Source organism: Chrysochloris asiatica, unplaced genomic scaffold (genome assembly GCF_000296735.1).
Source record: "Chrysochloris asiatica unplaced genomic scaffold, ChrAsi1.0 scaffold00021, whole genome shotgun sequence".
Taxonomy (NCBI): domain Eukaryota; kingdom Metazoa; phylum Chordata; class Mammalia; order Afrosoricida; family Chrysochloridae; genus Chrysochloris; species Chrysochloris asiatica.
In genome coordinates this window covers 15,866,162-15,888,566 of record NW_006408539.1, presented here as the reverse complement: position 1 = coordinate 15,888,566, position 22,405 = coordinate 15,866,162, and the positions used below count along the sequence as shown (strand labels likewise).

Genomic DNA, 22,405 nt, shown 5'->3' with positions numbered 1-22,405 from the left:
GGAAGGCACTCACAATGTGACTGGGGAAGAGCTGCCTCCTCAAAGTAGAGTTGACCGTGATGATCCTGAAGGACTAAAGCTTTCAGGACCTTGATTTGCAGACAGGGCACAACTCAAAGTGATGGGAAACAGCTGCCAAACATTCATTAATAATGAAATGTACAATGTGAGAAGTCTGAACCTAGGAAAACTGTAGGTTGTCAAAATGAAACAGAGTGTGCATAAAGCTCAGTATCACTGTAGGCATCAGTGAGCTGAAATGGCCTTTTGGATCTGACACTCACATGGTTCACGATGCTGAAAACAACAAATTCAAGTGGAATGATGTTACATTCATGGTCACAAAGAACATTTCAAGATCTACCTTAAAGTACAACTCTGAATGTGAAAGGATGATATCCATACAGTAAGGGAAGACCAATTAATACCACTGTTATTCAAACTGATGCACCAAAGATTATGAAATTATGGCGCTGTGGGGTAGTGCACTGGACTGCAAGGCCCCTGGTTGAAGTTCCCCGGCTGCTCCTTGGAAACCCTCTACAGAGTGGCTATGGGTCGGAACCGACTCCACGGCGCTCCAAGGCAGCAGCAACAATTCACTCTGAAATTGATCCAGCATGCAGTCAAGATGCAAAGATCATTACTGCTGATCGGAATGCAAAGGCTGGAAACAGAGAGGAAGATCAGTAGTAACTACACAGCCTTGGTGATAGAAAAGATGCTAGAGACTGCATGATAGAAATTTGCATGACCAATGACGACTTCATTGCAAATACCTTTTTAGAACAACAGAAAACAAGACTATACTGGTTCAAGCCAACCAGCTCTTCATAGACGATGAGGTTTTCTGCTTTGGTAAAGATTTACACCCTCGGAAACTTTTACAAGGTCACAATGAGTTGGAACCAACTCGATGGAATTAACAACAATAGTAACACACGTGGAAGTCACCAGATGGAATATGTAGACATCAAACTGGCTACACCTGTGGGAAGAGATAGTGGAAAAGCTCTGTATTACTAGTCAAAACAAGGCCAGGGGCAGACTGTGGAACAGATCATCAATTGCTTAAGTTTAGACTGAAGCTGAAGAAAATTAAAATAAGTTCACAAGAGCCAAAGTATTACCTTGAACATATCCCACCTGAATTTAGAGATCACCTTAACAGCAAATTTGATGTGCTAGACATTAATGACTGAAAATCAGAAGAGCTGTGGGATGACACCAGGGAACAACATATAGAAAGAAAGCAAAAGGTCATTAAGAAGAAGGAAAAAAACAAAAGTGATGGCAAAAGAGACTCTGAAACTTGATTTCTAGCACAGAAAATGGCAGAAATGATGAGGTGAAAGAGCTGAAGAGAAAATTTCAAAAGACAGCTGAAGACAAAATTGAGCTTACAATGAAATGTGCAAAGACCTGGAGTTAGAAAACCAAAAGGGAAGAACCCGCTCAGCATTTCTCAAGCTGAAAGATCTGAAACAAAAATTCAAGTCTTGACTTGCAATTTTGAAGGATTCTATTGGCAAAACATTGACTGATGCAGAAAGCATCAAAAGAAGATGGAAGATATACACAGTCATTGTACCAAAAAAAAACACGATGCTGTTCAACCATTTCAACAGCTAGCATATGATCAAGAAGCAGCAGTACTGAAGGCACTGGCAAACAGCAAGCTCCTGGAATTGGCAGAATATAAACTGAAATCTTTCAACAAACCTAGGCAACATTGGAGGCACTCACTCTTCAATACCCAAGAAATTTGGCAGTGAGCTACCCACCCAATCATCTGGAAGAAATCCGTATTTCTGTCCATTCCAAAGAGAGGTGAATCAACAGAATGCAGAAATCATCAAATAATAACATTAATATCACATAAAAGTGAAATTTTGCTGAGAACTCAAAAAACAGCTGCAGAAGTACACTGACAGAGAACTGTAAGAAATTCAAGCTGGATTCAGATATGGATAGCGAACAAGGGACAGCATTACTAATGGGAGATAATCTTGGCTAGAAGCAGAGAATTCCAAAAAGATGTTCACTTTTGCTTTATTGACCATGCAAAGGCTTTCAAATGTGTAGATCATTACAAGCTTTGGACAACATTGTGAAGAATGGATATTCTAGAACAGTTCATTATACTCGTGAGGAACTTGTACAAAGACCAAGACGCAACTATTCAAATGGAACAAGGGAACACGGAATGGTTTAAAATCTGGAAAGGTGTGCACTAGGGTTGTATCCTTTCATGATACATACTAACTCAATCTGTAAACTGAGCAAATAATCCCAGAAGCTGGATTATATCAAGAAGACTATGACACCAGGATTGGAGGAAAACTCATTAACAGCTTCTGATATGCAGACGATACAACTTTGCTTGCTGAAAGCAAAGAGGACATAAAATTCTTACTAATGAAGATCAAAGACCACAGACTTCAGTATGGACTGCAACTCAATGTAAAGAAAATGAAAATCCTCTCAACATGACCAATAAATCACATCATGATAACTGGAGAAAAAGATTGAAGTTGTCAAAGACTTGATTTTGCTCGGATCAACCATCAACACTCATGGAAGCAGCAGTTGAGAAATCAAATGAAGTATTGCATTAGGCAAATATGCTGCACAAGACTCCTTTAAAGTGTTCAAAGACCAAAGATAACACGAAGGTGTGCCTGACCCAAGCCATTGCATTTTCAATAATCTCATATACATGTGAAAGTGGGACAGTGAATAAAAGACCATAAGAGAATGGATGCATATGAGTTATGGTGTTGCAAGAAAATACTTAAAGTACTGTGGGCTGCCAAAAGAACAAACACATCTTGTTGGAAGAAGTATAACCAGAAAGCTCCTTGGAATCCAGGATGGCCAAACTTCATCTCTCATACTGCATACATACTGTCAGGAGTGACCAGTCCCTGGAGAAAGACATCGTGTTTGGTAAAGTGGAAGGTTTGAGAAAAAAAGAGGAAGACCCCCAGTGAGATGGATTGGCACGGTGGCAAGCAGCAATGGGCTAAGTGTAGCAATGATTGTGAGGTTGGTGCAGAAACGGGTAGTGTTTTGTTCTGTTGTGCACAGAGATGCTATGAGTCGGCACCGACTCCATGGCACTTAACTAACTCAATCTAACAACAACAAACTTTCTACACTAATGCTACATTCTGTTACCTCTATCATTGTATTTAAGGAGCTCTGATTCCACAGTGGTTATGAGTTGGATTGCTAACCTCAAGGACAGTATTTGGAAACTATCAGCAGTTCCATGAGAGAAAGATGAGGCTTTCTGCTCCCATAAAGATTTACAACCTAGGAAATCCCACATAGGGTTGCTATGAGTTGGAACTGACTCCACAGCATATAACCAACCATCTTCTATTTAATTTCATATCAAGTGAGTAATTCTAAAGTCAGTATTGCTAGGAGCTAAGGAATTTTAAAATATAGCCTTTGGTATCAGTTGAATTTAAAATCCACAACGACATGTATGGGCACATCAGACTGCTTGTATTTGAGTTTGATTGGAAGAGACAAGACCGAGTCCCACCCACCACGGCTGCCCTGGTGCCTCAGCACCGCAATAGCAAACCTCTGTCTTTTTCTTCTTCACTCTCAAAGCTTTCTCTTCCGTCATGCCGTGGGCTAGATGGAGAGCTGTAAGTATCTGAAGAGGTGTCCCCACATGTTTCATGTCCAGATCCAACGTCCAAATTCACATCTGCAAAGAGCAGCTCCCATTTACAACAAGTGGGCCAGACACTTACACCACTTTCTACATTACATCCTTAGAAATCAGTTGCAGCTGTAAACTTTGGTTCCCAGTTCTCCTACATTCACCTGAAAAGTTTTGTGTTTGCCTTTTACTTTAATAGACGATAATGGGTAAATGCATTCCTTAAAGCAACGGTCACACCAGTTGACGTTCGGATACAGGTCTACCACATTGGAAGACCCTCCCATGAGGTGGCCATTAGAGAAGGGGACAGACATCTCCACCCTGGAGCAGACATTGGCTTGAGAAGGATAAGGAAGCTACTAAATCTAACTGTGGTAGAGGACATGCCTACCGCTGGGGCCCCATAGAACCCTGGTGTGGCACTGCTGAAGTAGCACTGGGCCGTGAGGTCATTTAAACAGCAACGACCAGTGGTTCAAATTCATCAGCCTCTCCTCGGTAACGGTTACCATGATTCAGAACCCACTTAACAACACTTAACTTAACGACGACAATGGACCACGAACCACAAGGCCGACAGTTTGAGCCTACCAGCTGCTCCTCAGGAGAAAGATGACGTTTTCTGCTCTCGTGAAGCTTTACAGCCTTGGAAACTCTCGCCTCAGAGGCACTTAACAACGATGACAAGGGCTAAATTAAGGGGTGGTGTGCTTTGGGCTGCTAAAGGTAAGGTCAGCGGTTCAAACCCAACAGTCGCTCTGCAGAGCTGTCAGCTCCCATAAAGATTTACAGACTTGTCCTACAGGGTCACTAGGAGTCAGAACTGACTTAGTGGGAGTGGAGGTTATGGCTTTAATTACAGCCTTTAACATCTGAGAACGGTTTAACTCAGAAACGGCTTTACACCAAAGCCCGGTAAAGCTCATCAGGGCTGGAACTGGAAGCCCAACACCTAGAGCTACAGTCGTTCTATTTAGGTGTGTGCACATGAAGGAAAAACCTTCCTTACCTTTCCCAGAGCCATCCTGGGCATGCTGAGCAGTGGAGAGTCGAATGCCATTTATTCTACTAGTCAATCTGGTCTCCACTTTCTGAATGTTCTCCCTAAAGCAAATGTATAAATGTATACAGGTTACCAATATTTCCCACAAACTTCTCTAACAAACACATTAAGGGCAGTAGTAGCAAAATTCCCTTCCAATTTTTTTTTTCTTTAATTATTTAAGTGAGGTATAACTTAAATACGCACCCTTTTTATTGCACAGTTCTGAGAGTGTGGCCCCTCCAAATGGAATATATTGTATTCAACAATAGTTTTATTACCTGTTTAGTATTTAACTAAATAGCAAATACTAAATTAGTAATTAGTATTTAACTAATAAGGAAAGCCCAGAATAAAAATTTACAGAAAACGAATGGAACGACACTATTTATAGACACTATTTATAGACAGAATCCACGATGAAATAATACCACATGATGTGGCCTTTCCTTACACTACTACCAGACATGAAATTGAACCTACTTTTCTATTTGCGGCTTTCCTTTCTTCTTATTTATGGAAGATAAGCTCCATTTGTCAGCGGAATGCTGGTAGAAAGAACAAAAAGAAATCAGACAAAAGCTAAACCATTTCAGGCAGACACCCTCGTATTGGATAACAATCATTGGAACGAGATACTCCCAGTTGGATCTTTGAAAGTCTTTTCATTTTCCACCTATTTTGAAGTCATTTAACTGAACCATTGAACTTTGCATTTTCTGTGACAAATACTTGGTATCAATCATGAGAATTTTCTATTTTGCTTTTAAACGGGACCTGTAGCCTTTCTTCTGACGACAAAGCGGCACACAGGCAGGGACTGGCTTCCAGGGTGACTGGGATTCCCCTCTAAAAGTGCAGGCTGTAAAACTGACAACACAAGTGTTTTCTGCTGCGTCTACAGAGGGGGAAATCAGATGGGCTTTGAAAACAGACCCTCAAAAACATTTTAACTGAAGCAACCTCTATAATTGGCTCAGAATTTGCTATAATACTTCTTTAGTTCATAAAGACACATCCCAAGAAGGGTTAAGCTTTGGATCTGCGTGCCTGCCTAAAATGAAATTAGGCTAACAAATCTATTTTCTAGACAAAGGAAGAAGGTTCTCATCATACCAGCTACAGTGTTAATTTCCCTATCTGTGGTACCATATGACAATAAGTGTGCTTCTGACAACATCATACTCTCTGCATCCTAGTCATAAGAAAGCAAGTACTTTCTAATTACATTCAGGAGTGCCGGTAAGTTGTCTGAACTACCCAAGAAAAACTAGCTTTAAAATTCACATTCTGCTATGGCGCTATGGGGTGAGTGCTGAGCTGGTAACCGCAAGGTCAGCAGTTCAAACCCCTCGAAGCCCTATCCAGGAACTGACTCAATGGCACGTAACAACAATAATAGCAAGACAGTGACTGAAATGTAAACAACTATTTTAAAAACTAGCAAATTTAGATGAACCATTTAATTAGCCCCCCTAGTTAACAACAAAAAGTCTGGTATGGCGCTGTAACATCAGCAGTGACTGCTAACCACAAGGTTGGTAGTTCAAATCCACCAGCTGCTCCCTGGAAATCCTAATCAGAATTGACTCAAAGGCATCTGACAACAATTTACCACAAACATTTGGCTGTCATACACTAAAGTCTACGAATTTTACACGCAGCCTGGTATCATAGTGGATTACAAGCTGTGCTAACCAAAGGTCAACAGAGGAATCTACCAACTATTCAGTAAGAGAAAGATAAGGCTTTCTGCTCCCCTAAAGATTTATAGCCTCAGAAACTCTGTACAGGGTCGCTATGAGTCAGAACTAACTCCACAGCACACCACCACCAGCTACCAATTTTACATGAACAATCAAAGTCATCTAGCTGTAACTTTTCAGTTGTAAGAACTTAGATCATAAGTAGTTAAAAATCAAACACTTGAATATTTCTTCCTTTCTTCCTGCCAACTATATTGACAGAATGTTCACAGAATTCAATTTCCTTATCACTGTTGTTCCTAAGTGCTGTGGAGTCAGTTCCAACTCATAGCAACCCTGTATAGGGTTTCCAAGGAGCTGCTGGTGGGTCTAAACAGCTGACCTTGTGGTTAGCAGTCCAAGTCTTATCCTACAGCATCAGACCAGGACTCCTCCCTTGTAATAGTAACACTATTTAGAGGCCCAGGTGGTTTTGATTACGCAGAACAGGAGAACAGAACACTGCCCGGTCCTGTACCATCCTCACACTCACTGTTACATTTGAGCCCACTGCTGCTGCCACTGTGTCTATCTCTCTTGTGGGGGAGTCTTCTACTTTGTTTATGACCCTCCACTTTACCATGATGTCCTTCTCAAGGCACAGGTTCGTCCTGATAACATGTCCAAGGAATGAGAGACCAAGTCTCATTATCCTCGCTTCTAAGAAGCATGCTGACTGTACTTCCTCCAATACAGATTTGTTTGCTCTTCTGATAGTCCGTACCACCTTCAATATTCTTAGCCAATATCATAATTCAAATGCATCGATTGGTCTATGGTTTTCCTTATTCACTGTCCAACTTTCACGTGAATGTGAGGCTACTGAAAATGCTATGGCTTGGGTCAGGCATCTTAATCCTCAAACTGACACCTTTGCTCTTGAACACTTTAAAGTTGTCTTATTTATGGAAGTCTTTCTCTTATCCTGATACCATGTTCTGTTTCATATAACCTAGCTCCTCGGGTATTTTGCTCAGCACACAGATTGAGTAAATATAGTGAAAGGATACAACCCTGGCAACACCTTTCCTGATTTAAAATCATTCATTGTCCCATTGTTCTTTTCAAACATCTGCCTCAAGGTCTATGTACAAGGTCCTCATGAACACAGTTAAGTTTTAGAATACCCATTCGTCACAATGTTATCCATAGTTTTGCCATGATCCACGTAGTCAAATGCTATTGCTTAGTCAATAAAGCAAAAATTAACATCTTTCTGGTATTCTCTGCTTTTAAACAAGATCCATCAGACATCAGCAGTGATATCCCTCGTTCCACGTTCTTTTCTTAAACCAGCTTGAATTTCTGGCAGCTGCACACGTGTTTTTTTAATTATCTTCAGAATTTTTTACTTGCACATGATAGTAATGCTCTTGCTTGATGGTTTTTGCATGTAACTGGGTCAGTAACCTTTCTTTGGAATGGGGCACACCTTTTTGAATCTCTGCCAATCAGTTGACCAAGTAATTGTCTTCCAAATTTCTTGCCACAGACGAGTGAGTACCTCCAGCACTGCATCAATCTGTTGGAACATTTCCATTTGTATCCTGTCAGTTCATGGAGCTTGCTTTCTGTTAATGCCTTCAATGCTGACTGTGCTTCTTCCTTCAGTACCACTGGTTTTTGACCTTATGCTACCTCTTGAAATGGTTGAACATCAACCAATACTTTTGGTACAATGATGCTGCATAATCCTTCTATCTTCTTTGGATGCTGCCTGCATCATTCAATATTTTGCCTATGGAATCCTTCAATATTGGAAGTCAAGGTTTGAATATTTCCTTTAGTTCTTTCAGCCTGAGAAATGCCATGTTCTGCTCTTTTAGTTTTCTAACTTCAGACCTTTGCACATTTCGCTATAATACTTAACTCTGTCTTCTCGAGCGACCCTTTGACATTTTCTGCTCAGTTCTTTTACTTCACCGTTTTCTCCATTTGTGTTAGCTTCTCAACTCTCAAGAGCAAGTTTCAGAGTCTCTTCTCAAACTCATTTTGGTCTCTTCTTTCTTAACTATCTTTTTTGTAACCTTCTGCTTCCTTCATGGATAATGTTTTTGATGTCACCCCACAACTCTTCTGGTCTTCAGTAATTAATTAGTGTCTAATGCATCGAATTTGTTCTTGAGATGGTATCTAAATTCAGGTGGGCTACACTCAAGGTCCTAATTCGCCCCCATGGACTTTTTACATTTTTCTTCAGCTTCCTCCTGAACTTGCATGTGAGTAATTGAAGGCCTGCTCCACAGCTGGCCCCTGATGCTACAGCTTCTTCATTGCCTCTTCCCACAGATGTAGTCAATGTGATTCCTGCGTATTCCACCTTTGACGTTATTTTAAAAAGGTATCTGCAATGAAGCAGTCATGGTCTTGCAAAATTCTATCATGCACTCTCTAACACAAGGCCATGTTTTCCAACTACTGATCCTTCCTCTTGTTTTTAACTTTGGCATTCCAATCACTAGTTAATTTTCAATCCATCTTGATTGCATGTTTGATCAATTTCAGATTGAAGAAGTTGACAGAAATCACAGACAGCATTGTACTTCAAGACAGATCTTGAAATGCCCTTTTTGACAATGAAAGTGATGTCATTCCTCTTTAATTAATTAGCTATTATCAGCATAGTAAACCATGTGATTTGTCAAATTCAAAATGCCAATACCAGTCCATTGCAGCGCACTAATGTCTAGGATATTGATCTTTATGGATTCCATTTCATTTGCAAATGAGTTCCAATTTTCCTAGACGCTTATTTCATATATTCCACCTTCCAATTATTTATAAATGAATGTTTACAGCTGTTTCTTCTCATTTTGAGCTGTGCCACATCAGCAAATGAGGATTCTGAAAACTTTGCTCCATTCACATCACTGAAGTCAACCCTACTTTGAGAAGACAGCTCAGCTCTACCCTAATGCTACTGAGAGTTCTTTCCACCCTGAGGGGCCCATCTTCCGGCACTGTGACAGACGATGTTTCACTGCTCTTCACATGGTTTCCAGGGGCTAACCATGCAGAAGGGTTCCGCCTCTCCTTCTTCCTAGTCTGTCTAGGTCAGGAAGCTCCGCTCAAACCTGTCCACCATGGGTGACCCTGCTGGTATTCAAAATACCTGTGGCATAGCTTCCAGCATCACAGTGACACGAAAGCCACCACAGTGTGACAAACTGACAGATGGGTGGTGGAATACTTTTAACTTAATGGTACCAAAAACCAATCCCCCCCTTACCTGGTCGGCTAAGGTCACAGAGTGCTCTGGGGGCTGTGAGGTGGTATAACTTGTCTTCCTCCAATCGATGATGCCATTCTGCTCAGGATATTGTATGGCCAACCCACCCCGAGGAGAACAACTTGTCCCAATAGTGCTGGCAAAAGAAAAGTTGGCATGGCTTTAAAGTCAGCACACTTGTCCTCACTAGGCTAACCTCTACAGTTTACAAAGGAGAGACCACCACTATGCTTTTCTCAACATGTGGATTTTTTACAGAAAACCTAGGGCGAGCTCTCTAAGTGTACACTGTGGAAACTAAATCAGTGCACCGCTCTTTCATCTATTCAATCACTAATACCTGCCTACCAAAGCCATACTCTGCTATGGACATTCTGCACTCCTTCCAGCTGAGAAGTCGTGAGTGAAATCCCTGGACTGACTACCATGAATACCCAGGCACCTGAAGGGATAGAACAAAGTGACTGAAAACCAGGAGTCAGACAAGAGAAACCGACGTGGGCATGATCCGGGAGACAAAAGGAACCGACGTGGGCAGGACCTGGGAAATCGGACAAGAGGAACCGATGTGGGCAGGACCCGGGAAATCGGACAAGAGGAGCCGACGTGGCCAGGATCCAGGAAATGGAGTCAAGGGACATGGAGTTTCAAATAACTATGCTTAAGCCGCTCAAAGAGTAAGAAATGGTTGAGAGTTTGGGGGAGAACACTGGAAAGAATGAAATCTAAAATCTAGAATGGTACGAATAAACTGAAATTAACAATTCAATGGATGGGAAATACAGGGTGCTTCAAAAAGTCGTGGGAAAATGAAATGAAAAGATAATGGCATTTTCCCCACAAACTTTTTGAAGCCCCCTTGTAGATGAAGGCAATTGGAGATGAGATTCAGTCAGAGGAGAAGAGACTGAAGTCACTGAGAGGAAAAATACAATATGGAACAACCACCACCACCACCACACCACCACCCACTGTCATTCAGCTGATTCCAACAGAGGGTTTCCGAGGTGGCACGTCTTTACGGGAGCAAACAGCCTCATCTTTTTTCTGTGGAGCTGCTGGTGGGTTCCAATCACCGACCCTGTGGTTAGCAGCCAATGCCTTACCCACAGTGCCACCAGGAGTGAAAGAGGGAGTTTAAAAACCACATGGGACACGGCGAAAATCTAATATGCAGGGACTTGGGGGTCTGAGAGGAGGACATAGAATCAGGCAGAAGCAACAGTTGAAGAGAAAATAGACTTTGGACAAACTAAAAAAGATCAAGATACAGGTGGTCAAAACGCAGAATTAATTCCAGGAAAATTACAAGCATATCACAGGAAAACCGATGCAAACCAGACAGTGGGAGTAAAGGAAAAAAAAGACCTCCTATCACACAATCTCGAGTTACAGAAGCAATAGAAGCCGATTATCTTAAATTTGAAAGCCCCCCCCCCACTGCCGACAGAGAGTCTGGAAAGACGTAGTTCATGTGGGAGGCCATCCCAGGAAGCAAGAGCAAGAGCGTCAGGGAGTAAGAATGGAAAAGAGGAAAAAGCAGAAAAGCAGAAGGGTCCATTATGGGTGTTGCTTCCACAGGCAACAGCGGCTCCAAACACCAGAGGCCTCCCAGTACCATCTACTCAGCTGCATCTCCCCACCAGTCTTAGGGTCTAAGCAGAGCTTCCAGAATCAGAAAGGCCACGAGCCAGAATGTAACAGACTCATAGCCCCAGCCTGAGGTGGGAACCACACGAACTGCCCACTGCATCTGCAGCACAAATCAAAGGTGAGCTGAGAGGACACAGAACCAGGGAGCAAAGCACTGGACCAAAAGGCCATGGAACTAGTTTGCAAGCATTCAATGATCAGCTCAAGCATCAGATCAGTTGTGGGAGGAGGGCTGCAGGACTGAGCAGCGTTTAATCCTGCTTTACATGGGGACACTTGAGGAGTTGGAACCAATGCGGTGGCATCTGTCAACAACAACAGAAAGTAACCGCCAACCTAGACTCCTACACCAGGCAAAATATCCTTAAAAATTAAGGTGTAATTAACATTCCTATCAGCGGACTTTCCACTAGTAGAAGACAGACTACTACAGGAAATACTGACGCATCAGTCAGACGTAAAATGATCACAGATGAATGCTCAGAGACAATGGGAGGAATGGAAGAGCCAAGAACTGCGTAAAACCAAAGCGACTCTGAGTAAAGGTTTCATGGGACTTAATACAGACCCAAAATTAAAACACACGATTGGTTATGATCATAAGCTGGGATGAGGTAAAGATCTTCAAATTGTTTGGGCAGTGGTATAAGTGCAAATATTAGACTTTAATAGATGAAAGATGCATACTAGAGTCTCCAGGGTAACCACCAGAAGAACAGAAAATCAATGGCTAACAGAAGAGACAAAGAGTAAGAAGCCATATGAAAGGAGAGAGAAGGAATCACAGAAAAGCTAGAACAGACAGAAAGCAAACAGCAAAATGGTAGAATTATACCCAAATACTCTAGTAAACGAGGAATCAAATAAAATGTGGTGGTGATTTAAAAATGCATAAAGACCTTTGTGTTTTAGGAACTAGATACCTACTTCACAATGGGGCCCTTCCCGGCATGCTTCCTGTGTATTACGGTGTGCTGCAACACATCTAGAGAATGGAAAAGATGTTAATTATTACACTGAATGCTTCCACAAAACCCCAAAAGGTTGGTGCTACTACTTTATATCTGAGCGTGCAAAACAAGTCTGCTGACAGAGGGGAGATGGACTGGGCTGAGCACTTTAAAGCATTTTAGCAGTTTCCAACACAGGTAATTTCTTAAAGAGGCAATTTTACCTAGACGAAACCAGCTGTTGAATTTCCTTAAATATCTTCTCAAATGTGTTCCATCTGAGAGCAAATCAATCGTGCCCCAGAACTATGACAATCTCCTATCATTAGGCCACTCCAAAAACACAGCTTCCAGTTTTAGGCGAAGCTTTGTTTTAAACCATTAATAAAGTGAAATGTCTACATAGGCCTTTAAAAAGGGAAAACAAGCATCCCAGATACAATCAAAAGTCTTCTCTCATCTCCTTTCCTGCTTTCATAGAAGTTAACTATCAACCAGTCCCCTTCACTTTGCTGAAGCATTCCTGTGCATGTTTTTATTTTTATTTAGCCTTATCTGTGCCCACAAGTACACAGTGCTGGGGCATGTCGGAGTACTGTATTTCTGTTCACAATAACACCCACGCTATATGGTTTTGTCAGTCATACAAAACCCACCCGACCCCTGCCATTTTCATGACCGTGTATGCTGCGTGCTACGTGTGGATGTGTCACTTACGTAGACACATTATTTGCAAAAACCATGGTCTATCCTATAAATATCCTTTATTTTCCTTACCACCTACCATGACCATACCACAACTTACTTCAAGCTTTACTGATATTTAAAACACGTTACTTCCTGTTGTTAATCTTGAACACCTGTCCTTATCTCCTGGAGTTCACGCAGAACCATTTTTAAAGTAGAACTGATGGCCAGCAGTACAAAATAGCACCAAATTCATGTCCAACAAGGGTCACAACAGTTTATACTGCCATCAGCAGTGACGGGGAGCTCCCATTACTTCGCATTCGTAACATGACGTTGTTGCCACTGTTACTGTTAGGTGCGCTCATGTCGGTTCTGACTCACAGCAACCGTCCACACAACAAACCAAAACACTGCCCAGTCCCGCGACATCCTCACCACCACTGTTATAACTGAGCCCACTGCTGTGGCCTTAACAATGGAAGACTCTAGAGTGTTTGCCAGTGTACTGAGCATGAAACTTTAACTCAGTGGTTTTCATTCATATTTTCCTGAGTAGTGAGGTTGAGGAGTCCTCGTATGGCGCTGTGAGTTAATGCACCAGACTGCAAAGCCATTTGAACTGCAAGGTTGGTGGTTCAAGCTCACCAGCTGCTCCTTGGAAACCCTATGCAGTTTTGCTATGGGTCGGAACTGACTTGACGGCACTTCACAACAACAGTGAGGTTGAGCACTGTTTTATGGCCAGTGCTGCGTCTGTCAAGTGCCCATTTCTGTCTTGTGTCCATATTTCTTTTGGGTTTATGTTCCCTGATTTTACAGGAGGATCTTTCAACAGTCTAGATATGGTTTTTCATCTGTAAATGTCACCTCCAGTGGCACTGCACTAGACTGCAAGGTTGGTTTTAACCGTGAGGTCAGTGGTTCAGATTCACCAGGCGCTCCTCAGAAACCCTATGGGGGTTGCTATGAGTCAGAACCAACGGCCCAGCACTTAACAATAACAGCATTCTGTGGCTTGACTTCTCCCTGTACAGTTCCTTCTGTCATATCTGAGTCCTAATTTTATATGAGGGAGAAAGAAATCCTCTTTTCCCAGAGGTAATATTTTCTTCTCCCTATTTAAGCTTCACATTTACATACAAACTGTTATTCATATGCAATTTTGGGGGGAATGGTGAGTAGGAATTATATATATATATAATCAGCTTTCCATATGGAGAGAGAAAAAAATATATATATATACTTATGTGGGAGAAAAATCTGGAACTCTACCCCCTCAAAGATGACAGCCTAGAAAACCCTATGGGGCAGTTCTACTCTGTCATATGGGGTTGCTAGTCCGAACTGACTTGATGGAATCTAACAACAAAACATACATTTAGGCATGTGAAAGTAATTCTACAAGCCAACTGTGCCAACATCATTTATTGAACATGCCACGCTTGCTCCACTGTCTGAAATACCACCTGTGTCACCTTCCAAGTCTGTGTGTTTCTAGGCTCTTTAGTCAGCCCGATGGCCGATCTGCCTGTGCCGGTGTTGGCAGCAATAGTTCTAGCAGTAGGTCCCATTTACCTTCTTCCTGACTCGAAGCTTCTGAGCTGTCTTCTTTCAGATGTTCTACTATCTTACACGACTTCAGAGAAGATGGTAAGTTATCTGTAGAGAATATTTAACACTATTAATGTCTTGGGAAAATTACATTGCATCAAATGAACATCATGATTATATTTCCCTCCCCCTATAATACAGATGAGAGTGGAGGGTCGGTATTGAAGAAAACATTTCTACTAGTCAGACCCTTGAGAAAAGGACATGGAACAGCACAAAACACTGGACTCGGGACCAGCCCTCCCCAGAAGAACCCCGTGGCCCTGAGCAAGCTGCTTACAGTCAGACAGTCAGAAGTCTGGTTTGCTCAGGAGTAAAGGAGGGCAACAGACTAGACAGGGCTTCTCAAACAATCTGCAGGGGAACTTTGGAATTGTAGCAACTCTGTATGGGGTTTCCAAGGTGTGGCTGGTGGCTCTGAAACGCCGATAATGTAGTTCAGTACTTATTCTACCAGGATACCTCTGATGGAGTAGAAGTGTTTTGCTTTTTTTTTTTTTAATTTCCAATTTGCTGTGGACTGTAACTTTTGTAAAACTTAGGGACAATGCTGTGGAGATGTCACATTACTCAAAGGAATCTCTCGCCACTTTGCTTCTTTCATGAGGGACCAGGGACGAGCAGCTGACCCAGCTGAGAGCTCTACCCCACTTCTCCTCTCAGGCATTTCAGAGCTCCACATTTTAAGTCATATAGGAGGTACCATCAACGGCCCTGTAAAACAGGGGTGGGGAACGTCTGGCCCTTGGGCCATTTGGGGTCTGTGAAATCATTTGGTCTGACCCTGCCAAGGCAACCACAGCTCCAGCCATCACGTTGTTGTTGTTGTTAACCGCCGTCGAGTCGGTTCCGACTCACAGCGACCCTGTATAGGGTTTCCAAGGAGTGGCTGCTGAGTTTGAACCACCAACACTGCAGTTCAAAATGGACTTCATGGCCACACCAGGACTCCAGCCACCGCGTCATTGTTTAGTGCTGTCAACTCGGTTCCGACTCATAGCGACCCTGTATAGAGTTTCTGAGGAGCGGCTGGTGAACTCAAACTGCCGACCTTGCAGTCCAAACCAACCCTGCAGTCCAGTGCATTAAACCGCAGCGTCACACCAGAACTCCAGCCATCACATTAGGGGTGAGAAAATTCAACGTTTCACCAAATACAGCAGGCTAATCTTTTTAACTTGATAAATGGCCCATGAATGATTTGGGCAGAAAACAGGTTCCCCACCCCTGCTATAGAAGATTTCCAAGGAGCGGCTGGTGGGTTTGAACTGCCAACCTTGTGGTTAAAGCAGTTCAGGGCTAGAAGGTTTTATTCTGTGTTCATTTTGGTAAGCTTGCTCTCTAGCCCAGGGAACAGAGGTAGAGCTCTGAACTTGTCAGAACAAGTAGGAGCAATTGAACTGTAACAAGATGTGTTCACTGGTAAAACAAGTCAGGCTCGTGTGGGCACTCTCTGGGCAAGATTTCCCACAATCCCACAGCATGTACTCGAGAACGTATTTTAACCTTTACCAACCTGATGCCCTACACAGAAGCTACCGACCCCTGCACCTTTCACAGCAGGCTGTCAAGCTGTGAAAATGAGTTTTCTCTTAGTTCAACATAAACTACTCGTAGGGGTAAATTCTCCTGGGCAGACTACTCTTCTCAATTAAAAGTATCACTTTTTTTGCTTCAAAGCATTTTTAGAATTGAAGAGATTTTTTTTCCCTTTCTTTTATAGATGTTGTTGTTATGTGCCGTAGAGTTGGTTCCGATTCATAGCGACCCATACAGGGTTTCCGAGGCTGTAAATCTTTACGGGAACAGAAAGCCTCATCTTCTTTTATAGATACTTGTTATTAAAAGTGGAGTCCTGGTGTGGCCCTGTGGGTTAATGCACTGAACTGCAAGGTTGGTTTTGAACTGCAAAGTGGGCAGTTCAAGCTAACCAGTCGCTCATCGGAAACCTTATAAATGGTCGCTATGGGCTGGAACCGACTTGACGGCACTTAATAACATTACTAAAAGTATTCTCAGTTGATTCATTCAGACACAGCACACTGATGGTTAAATCTATATATTCTAGAATAATCAGGATTCTTGCTAAACCACAACAAAACCAAATAAAATGACTGCCACTTTTCAGGCACAAAATTAACCAGAGAGTTGTTGGTTCATAATGCCTCAATTATTTGTCACATGCTTTTCATTCTAACTGCTAGCTGTTGTTATTGTTAAGTGCCGTCGAGTCGGTTTTGACCCATAGTGACCCTGTACCACCGACATTGGGGTTCAAACAGCTTTGAAGTCCAGCTCATTAACCCACAGCACCACACAAGGACTCCCTTAACTGACAGTAGCCTCTTCCAAATATTTAAGGCGTATAAACACAACTGGGAGTCCTGGCGTGGCTCTGTGGGCTAATGCGTCAGGCTGCAAAGTTGTCTGAACTGCAAGGTCGATGGTTCAAGCTCACCAGCTGCTCCTTGGAAACCCTGTACAGGGTCACTATCGGTTGGAATTGACTCGACGACACTTAACACTAACAAACACAACTGGAGTCCTGGTGTGCTGCTGAATAAGTGCTGGACCGCTAACGCCATGGTTCAAACCCACCAAGCACTCTTCGGAAATCCTACATAGGGTCCAGATAAGTTGGGACCACTTTGCGTTGGCACTTAACGATAAAATACACAACTAAAAAAATCTATGTTAACCCAATATGTTATAGTATGTCTCCAACCTCAAACTGAGAAATGATGCATTTCTACCCCCTTTTGTTGTTGACGTGAAGGCTGCTGAGTTGGTTCCAACTCATCTTGACACTGTAAGTTTCCAAGGAGTGGGTGGTGGGTTTGAACTGCCGGACCTTGAGGTTCCCAGTCCAGTGATAATCCTCCAGCGCCACCCCAGGAGTAGGTGAAGGAAAACAAGACTATGTTGAAAGCAGACAAGGATTGAAAGAACAACAAAGTTCTTTGCTATGGCGGCTGTACTTCTTTGAAACACCCTGGCCGGGAAGAACATCTTTGTCTCCCTGTCAGTCTCAGCCACAGCGGACAGTCCAACACAGTGATTTGTGGGGCCAGCTTCAGTTCAACCTCTAGCAGTATCGTGCTATATGGAGACGAGACTGCATTGTCAAGGATTGTGTTTTAGTTGGATCCACAATCAACACCCATGGGAGGAGCGGTCAAGAAATCAAATGATTTTTGCCACTGGTCAAGTCTGCTGCAAAAAGACCTCTCGAATGCTTTAAAAAGCCAAGATGTCACTTTGAGGACTAAGATGCACCCGACCCACACCAAGGTATTTTCAATCACTTCATATGCAGGCAAGAGCTGGACAATGAATAAGGAAGACCAAAGAAGAACTGATGCATTTCAATTATGGTGGCAAAGAATATTGACTAGACCATGGACTGCCAGAAGAACGAACAAATCTATCTTAGAAACAATGTAACAGAATGCTCTTTAAAAGGGAGGATGGGGAGACTTCATCTCACATACTCTGGGCATGCTATCGGGAGGGACCAGTCCCTGGAGAAGAACATCATGTGTGGTTAAGTAGAAGGTCAGCAAAAAAGAGGAAGCCCTTCAGTGAGATGCATTGGCACAGTGGCTACAACAATGGGTTTAAATAGCAAAAATCGTGGAGATGGCACAGGATCCGGCAGTGTGTCATTGTGCTGTGCAGAGGTTGCCATAAGTTGGTACTGACTCCATGATACTTGACAACTTCAGCTCAACCTTTAGAGCATGTGAAGACTAAAATTCAGCTAGGCAGCTAACAACCATAAAAGTCACACAACTGAGTCCTAGTCAAAACTCGAGATGCTAAGGCTCAGGTGAGCTTCCCTGGTTGGCAATACTACATGCATACCGCCACACACACACTATGGCTGGGAGGAGTTAGTGCCGTCCACAACTCCACTGGGAAGGGACTTGGCTGAATTCTGCTTCATATGCCTTGTTTCTCTGGGCTGATTTGAATCTGTAACCTTTGGCTATTATAACTGTAGCTGCAAATATAACAGTGGGCTCTCACTGTGAGCCCTTCTACTGAATTACTGAACCTGAGGGTGGCCTTGGAGACTCTCACATGCTACAGCAGAACACTCAAGTGAGGGTCCAGATGTGCAAAGACCCAGTGATGGAGACTGGCAGCTGCCCCAAGTAAATGCTGAGTCTTCAAGGAGTTAGAGCACAGAAGGGCAGAAAGGGGGCTCTGTAAGCTAACAGCAGGGCTAAAGTCTCAGATCAGCATTCCAATTTAACGCTGAGCTGATCCTGGGACAGGTTAAAACAGAGCGTGGAACTGGAAGCTCAGAGAAGAGCTAGACTTTGTAGATAAATGGCTTATGCGTGGAAGCAAAGCCTTATCTGAAATAACAGGGAACAGAGGGGAAGATATCCTTTGTGCAGCACGGCTGGCCTTTAAAAATCTCAGAACAAACACGAAGCAGAAAAGTGAACAAGAATAGGCCGATGTTTCCAGCTGGGGGTGTTGGGAGGATGGAAGGTCATTCATGGGGACAGGGAACAGAGTATAGGATATACATCACATCATCAACATTTAATATCACCCTCGCCTGCCAGCCAGCGTTGTCAAGAAGCTCAAGGATCAAGTATGTCCCAAAGGTTTTGAGGTACTTGCCTCTGGCTCAGTCTGTTGTTCCACATTCATGTTCACACATCATTTTATAAAAACTCAATAAAAACAACAAATATTTCAAGAGTCAATGCGGATTGCTCCTTGGCTTTAACTCCAAGGACAACCCCATACAAGATGGCAGTAGAGTAAGAACACCAAACAAGGAAACGGATTCACGTAGAGGAACAGAAGGATGCTTACTGAGATTGTGCAAAGACTCGGATGATATGGACTGAAAAAAGCTGTGTACTTTCTGACTCTGGAGGAAAGCTTGTGATGAAGTTGACAAAAGTTGCCTGCAGAGAAACAAAAAAGAGGTTTGTTAATTTCAGGATTTCACGTAACATAAATCCACCAGAGCCCAGTTTAGATTATAAAGCAAACATAAGCAGCCGTTTATTTTAGGTATAAAAGGCATATATATTTGTTTGCTTGTTTGTTTTCCCTGAAGAAGAGAACATTACTTTCTAAGGTGTTAACACATACATGAGAAAGGGAGCAAAATTTAAACCTTATTTGCAAGAGACAACTAAACAGATCTATTTGCAATTTCTAAATATTTGGATACTCTAGTGTTGAGTTCAATTCTGTCAAAAAAAAAAAAAAAAAGATTACATAAATGTATGATTTCAGCCTTTCTGCCAAGTGATCCTTTCTGCTCAGAAAGAGAAACGCATTTTCCTTCTTGTCTTCACAGATAGTACTGCTCCTCATGGGGCCGGACCAATAAAGGGCCTCTGCACTCCAAGGGTGGGAAGTCTGCTAAGCTAAGGGTCTGCTTAGTTACTTCATGTGTATTACACAACTATTTCTACATCCTAAGACACAACTTGATGAAGTGATGATGACTGATACGCAGTGTGGTGTCACACCATGATTCTACGTTATCTGCTATCCTTTGAGAACCAACTTTTCTCATATGTGATGAATGCAGCTGAAAGGATTCCAACTGGAGGTCTCCCCTCCCGTGGTACCCGCATAAGGGGATCTCTAGCATGCAGTTACTGACTTGCCTAATGCAGAGTTTACTCATGGTCTGAATACCAGTTCAACCACTTAGAAGCTGGCCCACCCAAAATAAGTAATTTATTTAGCCTTTCTAACTCAATTTCCTTATTGGCGACAGGCTCAATCCCCCATGTTTCTAAGTGTCAAATAAAATAAGCTGGTTCCCTGCATACAGCACTTAGGTGTCCAACAGACAAATCTCTTCCATTATTGCGGAAACATAACACCTTAAATGTTCATGTTACATTTCTTCATCTCTTCCTAAGGTTTCTGACCTATCATTCAGATTAATTATAAAGTCATGAAACCCACCATATACCAAAAGATGTGCCTTGTGGCCAAAGCTGTCTTGTGCATTAGGCAACATGGCTTCCTGGTATCAAACAAGGGGTAAACATTGAAGAGGTAAACAAAGGGGGAAGGGAGGGAAGAGGTAACACTGAAGTTTGAGTGGGGATGCTTGCAAAGGCTGGCATTCAAAACCCAAAGGCAAGCATGGAATCCACTCCAAGTATTGATCAAAAGCACAAGCAAAACTTCAGTTCAAAGCTGGAGTCTAGACACCACCTACGAGACTGAATCTCAACTGCAGAGCCACTACACAGTGATGCTGTTACCAGATGGCAATTATAACCTGTGAAGGAGCTCTGCTGCGTAGTGGTTACGAGTCGGGCTGCTAACCTCACGGTCAGCAGTTTGAAACTACCAGCTGTTCCGCGGGAGAAAGACGAGGCTTTCTGTTCCCATAAAGATTTACAGCCTTGGAAACACTATGAGCACATCACCAACAACACCAAAAGAGAATGGCCACAGACTATTTGGCCACATTTTCATTTTTCTCATTTGCAGCCTATCTGGGACTAAAAGCAGGATGTCTTGTACCAACCAATCCACTTAGAAATTCAATTACATAAACCAAAGCCACTGGCGCGGAGTTGATTCCGATTCACAGCAGCCTACAGGAGAAAGAACTGACCCCCGAGAGGGTTTCCAAGATTACACGCTTTATGGATGCTGTCTGCCACGTCTCTCTTCCTCGGAGCAGCTACTGGGTTAGAACCATTAATCCTTCAATTAACACCAAGGACTTAACCATTGTACTACCAGGGCTCCTCTATGCATAACACTAATAATCTAACATTCAAAAACTGAGACTGAAGTATCCTAACACCTTATGAACAGTAGTGTGAAGGTAGCCATCTTGGAGAACATGTAAGTAACACTTATATTCCTTACACCACACAAACCACCAGTGAATTTAAGACTTAAAAGCCCTGACATGCTCAAGAAAAGGGTGGAGCCATCTCACTACACACACACTAGCTCCCACTGCCGGTTACTAGTTTTCATTCTCTTAGCCTTTTTAGGCGTTTGCTTGATGTGAAAGAAATGAATAGCAAGGATCTTTTCTGAACTTGAGCTTTGACTTCACTTTGCCAATAATGTACTTCCTTTTTAATCTCACGCAGAAACTTAATTTTTTAAGTGTTTAGATTTCAGTTCTGTTTCAGTGGCTCTGAGATACTGTGTGAGGGGATCCTGGTGTGGCGCTGTAGGATATGCACTGGGAAGCTAACCGAAAGGTCAGTGGTTCAAACCTACCAGCCCCGCTCCTCGGAAATGCTATATAGGGTCGCTGAGAGTCTGAACCGACTCAAAGGCACTTAACAAGAAGATGTTGTGTAAGATTTAGAAACGAGTTTCATACTCAACATTATAAAAGTCATGTTTTCCTTCTTGCATTTAAATCCTTGCGCCATCTAAAGTTTATTTTGACGTAAGGATGACGCATAGCTACCACTTAATGTTGATCCCAGATGGCTTCTGGGACATGCCTAACATTTCACCGACACACTCTGTCATGTTGAACACCAGGTGTGGGAGAACAGACACAAAGACGGGGAGACCTACCATAGTATTTTAACTTAGACTTCATTTTGAACAATCTTAACTAACTGAAAGGCAGTCTCATGCAAAACACAACTTGATAATGTCAATACATTTAATTGTAAAGGTAAAAAAAAACAAGCACTGGATCCAAAACAGGATCAACGGGTCAGGAAAAGATGCTCTCCCAAAAATCACAAATGGCTACACTCAGAGACTGGTACTGAACATCACATCACTATTAAAACGGAAATGAAAACGACGACGAGA

The 22,405-nt window shown here is 42.6% G+C and overlaps 1 protein-coding gene across 1 annotated transcript in view; it reads right to left on the bottom strand.

The window, feature by feature from the left end:
• ZCCHC2 (zinc finger, CCHC domain containing 2) overlaps positions 1–22,405 on the bottom strand; it is a 65,303-nt gene that overhangs the window by 2,806 nt on the left and 40,092 nt on the right. The window contains exons 8-14 of the mRNA XM_006837579.1: positions 19,442–19,536; positions 14,570–14,653; positions 12,282–12,339; positions 9,702–9,837; positions 5,211–5,275; positions 4,695–4,789; positions 3,599–3,727 (exon numbers count right to left, since the gene is read on the bottom strand). Coding sequence (XP_006837642.1) covers positions 3,599–3,727; positions 4,695–4,789; positions 5,211–5,275; positions 9,702–9,837; positions 12,282–12,339; positions 14,570–14,653; positions 19,442–19,536 — 662 coding nt within the window. The remainder of the gene's footprint in view (positions 1–3,598; positions 3,728–4,694; positions 4,790–5,210; positions 5,276–9,701; positions 9,838–12,281; positions 12,340–14,569; positions 14,654–19,441; positions 19,537–22,405) is intronic.